Raw genomic sequence first — 11,069 nt, forward strand, 5'->3', positions numbered from 1 at the left:
ATGCGTAGCCTTGTTGTACAGGAAGCATGATGAGGTAACTGCATGGTGTGGTGGAGTTGGTATGGACGGAAGTAGCTCCCCTGTGGGAAGATACCGGTAGTAAGAATTGTCTTACAGTACACAGAGGCATACTTGGCTCACATTTCAATAAAGATCTGTTGAACATTTGCATATAAGAATAAAAGTTAACAGATAATGTGAGATAAGATACCACCCTTTTGTTAATGCTTTTCACATTTACAATGATCATTGCGTGCATCAAAATCTATTTTGCACATACTATCTCTCTCTCTATATATAATATACTAATAGAAAGTTTTTGATTAGACATATTTCTGCAAAGGAACAAAAATTATACACTCAGAGGAATTACATGATCCATGTATATATCTATGTAATATAGGCATGAACTGCAGATAGAGAAAAATAAATAGTGTAACGGTTACTGGGATAGTACATTTAGTTTACAAACCTCCCACTTATCCGGCATATGGAAGGAGTTCAGTTTTTCATGTTGCTTCCGCAGGCACTCGATGCAGAACATGGCTGCAGGTCCACACTCCCTACACCGGAATATCAGGCACTCCTCTTCCATTCGACAGATGGTGCAAGTGTAGGAGATGGGCACTGCCATCTCAACACTTGTGTTGAACAGGTCGTCTCTGACATTGTTCCAGGATTCCTGCGTAGCTATCTTCTGTTTTGAATATGTAGTGCGAGTTTGTGGCGGGGCTAGCTCCGGTTCATCTTGTGGTGGGAATAAGGTGTCAACAGCAGCTGCTGCTGTGCTGGGACAAGGATGTTGGGGCAATGTATGTGTACTGTCAAATGGTATGGGGACACGTATCACGGATCTCTTTGGAGCTGGACTGTCGTCAAAGATCACAGTCCTTGCCGTCACTTTCTGCCTTTCACACCGAAAGTGCTTGCTTTGCCTCTGGCTTTTCCCATGTTTCATTCTGAAATAAGGCAAAAATAGCAACAATTATTTTCTTACTCAGTTCCAGACTATAGAAAGTATGCCTCAATAGATTTGCAAATGTGCCCTCTTCTGCACAATTCATGTATAATCCATCTTCCTGGTACTATATAGTAGATGCTGATTTAGAAAAAATGAAACGCATATAGCTTAGGTTGTACTTTACAATTGTTCTCATTAGAATTATTAACTCAAGCAAGGACAGGTTTCTTCTGTATAATGAGCAAGAACATTATTCCCTAACAAACACCATCACTTGTCAACATTGTTGCAAGTTGTTTTGACTTTTTCTATTAAACATTTATAAAATAAGCCACCCACCACCCCCACACACCTTTTGTCGCACACGCACCACCCACCACCCGAATTATATAAAGACGGTCCCGGCCGCTCCTGGAGCACCGTGATGCGCCTATTAAAGTGCCATTGACAGGAGGATAGAATATTTTTATACTGTTTAATCAGATGTATTAGTTTTCTTCTGTAGCCAAATGCTAATTTATTTTACCGAGAATATATAACGTTAAATTTACGACCATACTATAGCTGGTTTCCTATAGCTAGGTGAGCTGCCCGGCTGAAAGATGGCCGTCTCTTCTCGCATAATTACGCAAGTCTCTCCCAAAACCGCAGAATGGGTCCGACCATGCAGGAAATCTGACCCTAGGACCTTATATATTCAAGAACAGAGGCACTCAAATCAAAGTGATCGAGAAAGTTTGTAGAAACTTTTAGGTCGTCCTCACCACCCCCCTCCCCCATGCCTCGATATTTCCTGGAAACTTTTGGTAAAATTCCAGGCGAACCTTAACCTCAACTTTCGCATAAAGCATTCAAAAATGGGTAGCATACAATCACACTGAAATACCAAATAGAAATGTACCATTAAGAGTAACTATAAACCATCAAACTTCAAGTCAAACACACGTACCTGTGGTGGTGATTTGAGACCGAAGCCGAGCGCGGCGTTGGTTTTGGGTTTCCCAGCATACCCTGGGGCGGTGACCCCGCCTGATCAGCCAGCGTATGTCACCATCCATGAGAATCGCTGTGCTATCGTGGAAGGCGTCGGCTGTAGGACCGGCCGACTACGCCCTTCCGATATGTATCGATGGAAGGTGGTCCCCTTTTCACGATAGTTATCGTGGAAGGCGATCGAAGGGGGTGCTCGTGTACGTATTCTAGTCCAATGTTTTCAGCTACGTGGCTACCGGCTGAGTTTGGGAGGCCTTACATCGTGGGAAGTAAGATGAAACCTTTCTTAAAACCTATTTTGTTCCTGCTGATTATTTTCATGTTCATTTGTTTGCGTTTGTTCTCGAAACTAACATGAACAGTGGTAATTTCCCAGGTTCCCCTTGAACGTTACACGGAGTCGGAATATTAAGTAAACATGTATCGACTGACCAGTCACATACAATTTTTACAAACAGCGCAGTTTATTTACAAAACCTACCATGCTACTTGCACACAAGTACCAGGTATAATTGAGGGGCAAAACTGACGAATTTCTGGGTGGAAGAATTACGGCAGTTACCGTCATGCTGGAGTCCGTATGACTTCAAGGCCTTAGGGACAGCAAGTAATTCTTATGGAAGACATCAGCGCGCGCATTGATTTTCGCCTGATTTTTACAAGAAAAAAAAAACAAGAATTTCATGTTGCCCTCTAACAGGCCGAAGATGGGAAAAATGGCATGTCTTACAATGTCGGAACGTGTATGGAAGATACATATGAAGAGGGGAAACAAGACAAGTCTCTGATTCATTGTTTTGTCTTTTATTTTGATGCAGTGATGTATTTCATTCCTTTAATATGTACCCACTGTATCAAAACCATTTGTACAATGATTGAAAACGTTTGTTTTTCAAATTTGTTTCAGTGACAAATGGATGTTGTAATAGTTGGCAGTAACATTAGCACAGTATAGGTATAATTTCTTGTCAGAATTCGAAAATGTAGGAATCGTTTTTTGCCCGCCTTGTTTTGTTTTCGCCCTATCGCATTGGATTTCGAATCTGCGGAGCATGTCATTCATAAAATTGAGTTGCTGTGACCTAATTTTTACACAACACAGAGGAAAATACTCATATTCACCTGAGTTAAGTGAGGAAAGTCGTGTAAAGTGCCTTTCCCAAGGACGTCAGTGACGTGGCAGGATTCGAACCTGGGACCTCTTGGTTCCGAAGCGAACACTCTGCCGTTACACCACGACCCATAAGAATGGGGTCTTAGCTCAATTCCTTGTTTTGTCCAGCCATACACCCCCTACAGCAATTTTACTACATATGCATGTGAACAAAAGAAAACAGTAAACAATGCCAGACTCCTTGTTATTCCATTGATTTCATTTTATTCACCCACTTCCAACATGTACAATGTACAACTATTTACATCAAGTATACAGCTGCTCTTTAACAGAAGAGTTGTGGCACTACAAAACATTTCACGAACAGAGTACGTCAGCATAACGTACAATGTACTGCGCCTACACGGATAATGTATTGTGCATAGCATTTCAGTCTTAAAGGCTGTACTCACGTGTTTAAGGGTGACATCCTGTCTGTAGTTTTCAAACATAGTTTTGGAAAAGACATTGTCTGCAATGGGCAAAACTCAGATTTAACCTTGACCAAACATCCTTTGAAAAATCTGGGTTTTGCCCAGGCACAGTACATTCTGCCGATGTAATTATTAGGATTTTAAGACTGAAGTACAAGCTCTAGTATGATGGGTTCAAGGTCAGCGTGCAATGTTGAAATAAACAATAAATCTACTGTTGCTCAAAAATATCTAAGCCTGTATAGTATTGTTATATTATAATAGTGATGAAACTATTTAAATGTGAAGCCAAAGACTCAAGTGACTTGAATTTCACCTCCAAATCATCATCACAAGTGAAAGACAACTCCCAAAATATTTCAACAGACGAAACATAAATAAAAAACATCTTATTGCTTTCAAAGAAAACTGTAGAGTCCATTCCGCGTCAAAAATTTGAAAATGAAAATTTGAATATATTTGAATTCATTTATATATTTCTGAAACATTTTGAAAGTGACTGTACAAAGATCTCTTTATTTAGAATAAATTTGAACTACCCATGTGTTTTTTTCACAATTCGAAATATTTAGAAATATTTCAAACAAATAACCAAATGGTAGATGTGGGTAATTGCCCCCATAAAAGTAGGTGCTAATCCGACTCTTCTGTCTTCCTCTGTATATTTTTAGATTTCACTGCTGGACACTGGTGGCTCTTTTGTTGTAAGGCATCAATGCCTGACACCCAGGCAGTCTACCCTGTACTTCACAGGGATGTGTGAATTACTTACTTCCCATCCCACTGACCTATTTACAAAATGTTAGAAATAATTCGAAATAATGGTAAAAAATGGTAGAGTGCTGTTAAAAATATTTAGAAACTATTGGAAATGCCATAATCCACATCAGGAATATTTCAAACGTTTTAGAAAACCAGGGAATTATTTAGAATATTGACAAGATGTTCAAAATATTTCCAAATTATGAAATTTCTTAGACAAACAATTACAAAGAATTCAAAACATTTCTAAATAATGACAATAACAACCCACTCGGTGACGCGGAATTGACTCTAAGACAAATTTCACATTTAAAATAATGAAAGTCTTTTTGGTTACCACCAATACATGACATTGTATGACCCTGTTAAACTTTCACATCATCCCTTGTTTGGATATTTATATATTGGACAAATAAACACTAATATGCTTTACCTGTATTTACTACAAAGTATGTACTTGTACATTACTACTTCAATAACCGAAAACTCAATATAGTGCTCCCTGAGCTATGTTTATACATGTATACTGTAAATTGCTTTATATTCATGGTTTTCGCGGTCATTTCTGTACTACAAATTATTCGCCTACTTTCTCTCTTCCGCACCTGCCACCATTTTTTCATTTGTCCATTTTTCTCAGGCCGCAAAATTTTGCTACCACGAATATGAGATGATTTACAGTATACGGTGCAAGTGGTGGGTATACACTTTTATGTCCTACCTGGGCCGCGATTACGTTCGATACGGGTGTTCCGGCCCGTGTGATAACTAGCGGTACGGCCCGGGGGTTCTTATACGCGTACGGCCCGGCCCTTCCAAATGTTCCATAGAACGATTCGAACGCGTTTCGCCCTAACCGCTTGCACCGCTTTCGAAAATTCGAACACAAAATTCCGTCGTTGGAATTGATGTTGTTGCATTGTTTGGGCTTAGGGACACCAAATTTTCGCTAATTTCGCATTGAAAGGCGTGTTTTCTTAGGCGGGTATGACATAAATAAAATACAACACGGTGTATTCCGCATCACCCTCGGTCCCAGCCCTCCCGCGGATCGGATCTCCCTCCGGCCTTCGGCCGTCGGGCGATCCGACCCGCGGTCGGGCTGGTACCTCGGGCGATACGGAATACACCGTGTTGTATTCTATATATATCTTCTAAAGTACAATGTAAGCCACAACAGCTCCTATTTCAGTCTCAAGAGCTGGGCATATACAGAAATGAAATCTCATGAAAGAATTAATATCTTTGATGAAATGTTGTTGATGACATCTTTTTCTTTGATGAATGAAATTTGACTCAACCTGTTGGAAAGTTTTCTATTGCCCTGTCCTTTCATATTTTTTCAGAATAAAATCTAAAAACCAACAAATTAGATTTCTGTGGCCTAAAGGTACACTAAAGAATAGCAAGTTGAAACATACTCTAACAGTATCCCATGTTAATGATGTGTGGTGATTTGGCAACTATGTGTAAGACTGACTGGCCAATTCAAACAAATACAAATTTTTACATTCAGTTATATTCTGAACATTATATTTAGTTGTTCTGAATGCATACTAATTACAATGTACTATTTTCATTAATTTCATCTTATGTACATGTACACATATAGCAGTCATATCGTTTACAATTTGGCTCATTATACATTATTGTACATGGACCGCTTTCAGCACTACAGTGTAAGTCTTAATGTAGGTAGTTTTCCCAAAAATAGTAAGAACACAATCAAATCTTTCCAGAATATGAATGAATATGTCATGACCTAATCAGTTATTTTTAAGTGTTCACTTTCTTTACCATTACAAAAGGCATGGTAACAATACTGAGTAGACTTCAAGTCTCTATCAGTAGAAAACCCCAGTGTCTGATCTGTGTACCTAAACCCACATTTAACTTCAGGTCCGGATTCAAGTCCAGAGGTTTAGGGGTTCAGTTCCGGACTCGTAAGTCCTGACCTAAATCCATGGCACATACAAAATTGCATGTTGGCACCCTTGACATGTTTTTAATAAGTCTGTAATCGATTCTTGACTTCTAGTTTTTTTTTTAATGTAAACCTCAACATTTTACAAGTCCGGAACTGGTCCAGCAAACTGGTACACAGCACTAGTCTGTGGTCATACCCAACAAAAGTCAAACTTATTACTTTGTTACACAGCTACTTGTGTATGATTTTAATGTGGATATTAAGTACCAGAAAACTACAAAAATATTTACACCTCAGAGAGACTCAAACGAAGTCATGAAGTTTTCAAAAGTCATTAAAAATGAGATGAATAGAATAGAGTTTATGGATGAGAAATATGAATGAATGTTCTGACTAGCAACTCATAGACATTGTAAATAAGGTTCTTTTTTAAATATTACAGAATAAATTGCACTGGCATATTATATAGTAAGAAAAGTTAAAGGCATCCAATGCCATTTCAGAGCAGCAAAACTGGAAATATTCTGAATCTTTATGATTTTACTAATTTTTAGCACATTTCAATCAGCATTTGATACTTTGGGTATTTGAAAGTGCAGAAACAAGCACCAAGATGAGCCCTTCATTTTATTGGTGGTACCCTAGAAATGAGCAAAGGGCCCTTCCAGTAACCATTTTCTGTTGGAATTTTGGGAATTTTTGCTCCATAAGGGTCAATATACATTCATTTGGGATAGTGTGGTTTTAACTCAGTATGTAGATAAGTGACTAGAATATTGACTTAAGTTTTCCTCAATGTGCAATCTCCTGGCAAGAAGTCTTTCTCACTTTTTTCTCACACTGTCCAACGACACAGCTGCTTGCTTAGGCGTCATGGCTGTTGTCTGGTGGCTTGGGATTGGCCAGGCCGTCCTGGGTGCTGGTGACCTTGCCCCCCTGGTTGACCCTGACCACGCCCTCGTTCCAGCCTGTTTCTGTTACACTGTGAGAGAGAACAACAAACATGATTGTTTGGTACACTACTAGGGTTCCAAATAGTGGGTGCATATGCACCTTAGTGCAGGTAAATTTGGGGCTGTGCAAGAGCCCATACTCAGCACTAGGTTAAGATAAACTGTCTATTTTTGAAGGCAGGCTGAATAAACGGGAACTATGCGGCTCCAGATGTCTTACTGAGGGACTGTTGTGTGTGAGGTGTTGGTTAGCTTGAGAAATGAATCCCCTCTACATACATACTGTGTATTTTTGAAGGGTTAGGCCACACCTATTTGATTTTAAGGATGACATCTGGGCATACATTGATTTTCCCTGTTCTCAAAAAAAAAACCTCCAGCACTCAGGATACCGACGCTCCATGGAACTCAACCGACTTGTCGTAACAGTCGCTATGCATTACCGCAAATTCACAACACCAGCTTTGCATCTCTGTTGTTAATCAACCTTTATTTTGGCTCGAATTTATCTTATTCCCCCATGCGCACTATAGTTTGGGGAAAGGATGTCATCCATTAAATCAAGTCAGTGTGGCCTTAGGGGTTAGAGATGGGGGCAGATCATTATCTATAACAGGACAAGATAAGAAGATGTTACTCACACTTCTTCCATCTCGATGTCCTCGTCTTCCTGTGAGACTTGTAGGTAGGGGTTGTGGAGACAGGGCGGAACTTGTAGCCCGTCATGACAAAGAACACGTACGTGGCCAGCTCCGCAAAGAACTGACCCAGCCACTCATACTGGAACGGCACTGTGATCTGGGGTGGGGTGGGGAGTGGGGCAACATGTGTCAAAAAATATGTATACTGTACTATAATGTGGCAGAACACAGTTTCCATCCTATGAGGATTTCTTTGGCTAAGTGAAAAGGTTTCATGATTGTATAATTTATAATAGGGTACACGAGCAAGTTACAGAGAGATTTCATCAGCAGACATTTCAGTGACCGTCTGTTACCTTCCTCAGGGCAGATCTGACTGGTTCACATTGCACAGCACAGGCACTGCGTTCCAAACCGCAAAGTATTTATATGTAATGTACAATGTATGCAGTTACAGGGAACAGTACATGTATTGACAATGCATATTGAAATGTATTGACAAATTTTTGAGCGCAGCACGTTTGCTTGTATTTCACCTGATTTACTGAAGAAAAATTCGGAAAATGTGTTACATGTAAATTATCTTTGTAAATCCATACGTCAGGTGGAAAATTTTATGGCCTAACCAGTGGTCAAAAAAAGGCTAGAGCGTTGGTGGGTTTTTGTTAGGGTTGGATGGGAAACAAGAAACACACTTTTTTTCTCCTTTTTTTAAATATCATAATCAGATATATATATATATATAATGTAAAACTCACCTTCAACAGGTAGACTATTATTCTTGTGAAGTATATGTAGCAAACAATCTGTGGAAGGAAAAATATGGTTATTATAGGGACTGTACAAACAAACAAACACTATGAAAACAACAAACTGACACTGTTTCTTTGATGATCAATGGAAGAAACATATTACTGCCAAGCATGGTCTCCTGAAGACTAGCAACTACATGTACCCACATCCCTTCTAGAGGCTGCAACCTTTCCAGTAGCATGCATGTCTAGGTATGTGTACTGGTAGATTTACATGTTAATTAGTCAAATTGTTTAGGTACAGGTTCAGGTCCAGACCTGTACCTAATCCTTTGTACCTGTACCTGATGCGACGTTTATGTACACATCCCTATGCATGTCGGGTGTGCAACAACTGCAGGGACTCGAACTACATGTACCTCTTGGTCCAGAGGCAGCATCGCTCATTAAACCACTGGACTACTTATGCTACAGGGAGAAGGTTCTGAATGTGTGACAGGAGCTTTATTCACCATGGCATAGAAATCCCTATCTTATGTTATCAAATTGAAATATTAATAAATAATGATTTCTCATACAACCCGCTCACCCACTGGAACTCAACATTGAATACCGTAAAAGCGAGGACTTCTTCCTTTAGTTTTTATACTTGCATATTACATACCAATGATCATTGGGCGACTTGGAGATATCAGGTGCAGAGAAAAGAAAGTCGGAGAATTATTTGTTAACGGTAATGATAAGTTTGCGGTATAGAAGTGACGAACAGATATAACGAACATATTTACCGTGACAAAAATCAGGAATTACAGTAATCAATATCGAGAAATTCTCGTCACACCTGTGTTACTCGCCTGAAAACACGCTCTCATTATTCCAGAGCAAGGCCGACTATTGTCATCAGTACGCAATGACATGAATATTTAAAAACACATCACCTAAGTTCTGTCAGTGTCCTATGTTGTTCCTCGTCACCATAGTGATAGACCGAAAAACATGACCCGAACGAGGACGAAATTTCAAACATTACTTACCTTACTTTCTTCCCGTCGCTCGGTTCTATCTCCCGCCGTTAGACCACCATCTGTATCCGTCAAATTTTAATACTTTGATAGTTTAGACCTTGTTCGTCTTTGCTCTCGTCATAGTCAACTCTGCCCAGAGCCGTACATTGTTCGCTTGTATTTTCCACATTCGTACGGGGGAGGGGGTGCGTGAGAGGGCCCATCAACAAAAATGTCGATGACCGTCCCCCCGGCTTAAAACAAACTCCCTGACCGTCCCCACGGCTTTAAAAAATTCCCTGACCATCACCCCGGCTTAAAAAAATTCCCTGACCGTCCCCACGGCTTAACAAAATTCCCTGACCGTCCCCACGGCTTAACAAAATTCCCTGACCGTCCCCACGGCTTTAAAAAATTCCTGACCGTCCCCCCCGGCTTAAAAAAAACTTTCCCTGACCCTCAGTGGAAAAGAAAGCACAGCTCTAGCTGCTCGTAGAAAGAAATGCTGCCTCGCTAGCCCCCGCGTGGGATTAGTATTGAGAGTATCCAGAGAAGAGTCTGTCGTACACAGACGCATGCTCGACCTTTTCTACCACTTTGGAAAACGACTGATTTAGAAACAGACATTTAGGAAGTGGTTTTCACCTTCCCGCAGCCTATGCGGTTGTTACCTTTTCATTTTACTGTAAACAATAGGAACAACTATGAAAATTCAATGGAGACCACCGCACCTGCTGTATTTATTCAGATCCAGTCTCGCAAACACTAGTACGGAGTAATTTTTTAGAAGAAATGGCTGTACTTAAGCAAGATTAATAGGACAGGTGTAACTACAGGTAACGTCAAGTTTTCCACTCACCGCTGTAGTAGTTCCCCGTAGTAGGTCTCTCGTGCTTGTTGGTGGCTCGGAGACGATCTGCCGCAAGGCTGACCACCAGAATGAGCTGCCTCATATAACAGAGGCACCGGATGCTACTCAATGGTGGGTGGCGCTTAGAGGCCACGCTTTGCAAGAAAAATATCGCGCAAACAATATGGTTGTTTACGTGAAGTTACGATCAATGCGTTAGCTAGGGGCCCAATTATGTACATGTTCGTCGTACAAACTGAATGCATCCTTCGGGTAGTCGTTCTTCTTTTTTTTCTTACAAAATTCAACCACCTTGTTACAAAAAAAAATTTCTTAAGTTCTTGTGTGACGACGTTGTCAGTCCGGTTCATTTTCAACAATTTAGGCCGAACGTCACTGAATCAAATAGTATATTCATATCAACAAAACCATGACAAGCAGGGATGTGAGAAACATATTGGGCTCTAAAACATTAGCATGAAGTTATTTAGTCGGACCAGGTCTGAATTTATATGGCAACATGAACAAGTCTGGATCTGGAATCTGTTACCACTTAGGGAAAAGAAACGTTGGATTTTTTTTTTATTAATTTAAGAGCTAATGTAATCATGACATGGAGAAGCCGTCAGGGCAAAACCG

The 11,069-nt window shown here is 40.2% G+C and overlaps 2 protein-coding genes across 2 annotated transcripts; both read right to left on the reverse strand.

The window, feature by feature from the left end:
* Positions 1 to 4: 4 nt before the first annotated feature.
* Positions 5 to 2,134, reverse strand: LOC109481936 (the record flags this gene model as incomplete). The annotated part of the gene is made up of 3 exons (XM_019784553.1): positions 1,911 to 2,134; positions 473 to 959; positions 5 to 80 (listed from the first exon to the last, which is right to left on the reverse strand). Coding segments are annotated over exons 1-3 (622 nt in total), but the record flags the coding sequence as incomplete, so codon positions are not given.
* A 4,804-nt stretch (positions 2,135 to 6,938) lies between these two features.
* LOC109481937 (protein GPR107-like) lies at positions 6,939 to 9,016 on the reverse strand. Its single transcript, XM_019784555.1, has 4 exons — positions 8,996 to 9,016; positions 8,583 to 8,681; positions 7,825 to 7,981; positions 6,939 to 7,212 (listed from the first exon to the last, which is right to left on the reverse strand). Exons 1-4 carry the CDS (start codon positions 9,014 to 9,016, stop codon positions 7,208 to 7,210), a joined length of 282 nt encoding a protein of 93 aa, XP_019640114.1. The 3' UTR covers positions 6,939 to 7,207.
* Positions 9,017 to 11,069: the final 2,053 nt, after the last annotated feature.

This window comes from Branchiostoma belcheri, unplaced genomic scaffold (assembly GCF_001625305.1).
Source record: "Branchiostoma belcheri isolate BF01 breed outbred unplaced genomic scaffold, Haploidv18h27 scaffold589, whole genome shotgun sequence".
Classification (NCBI taxonomy): Eukaryota; Metazoa; Chordata; class Leptocardii; order Amphioxiformes; family Branchiostomatidae; genus Branchiostoma; species Branchiostoma belcheri.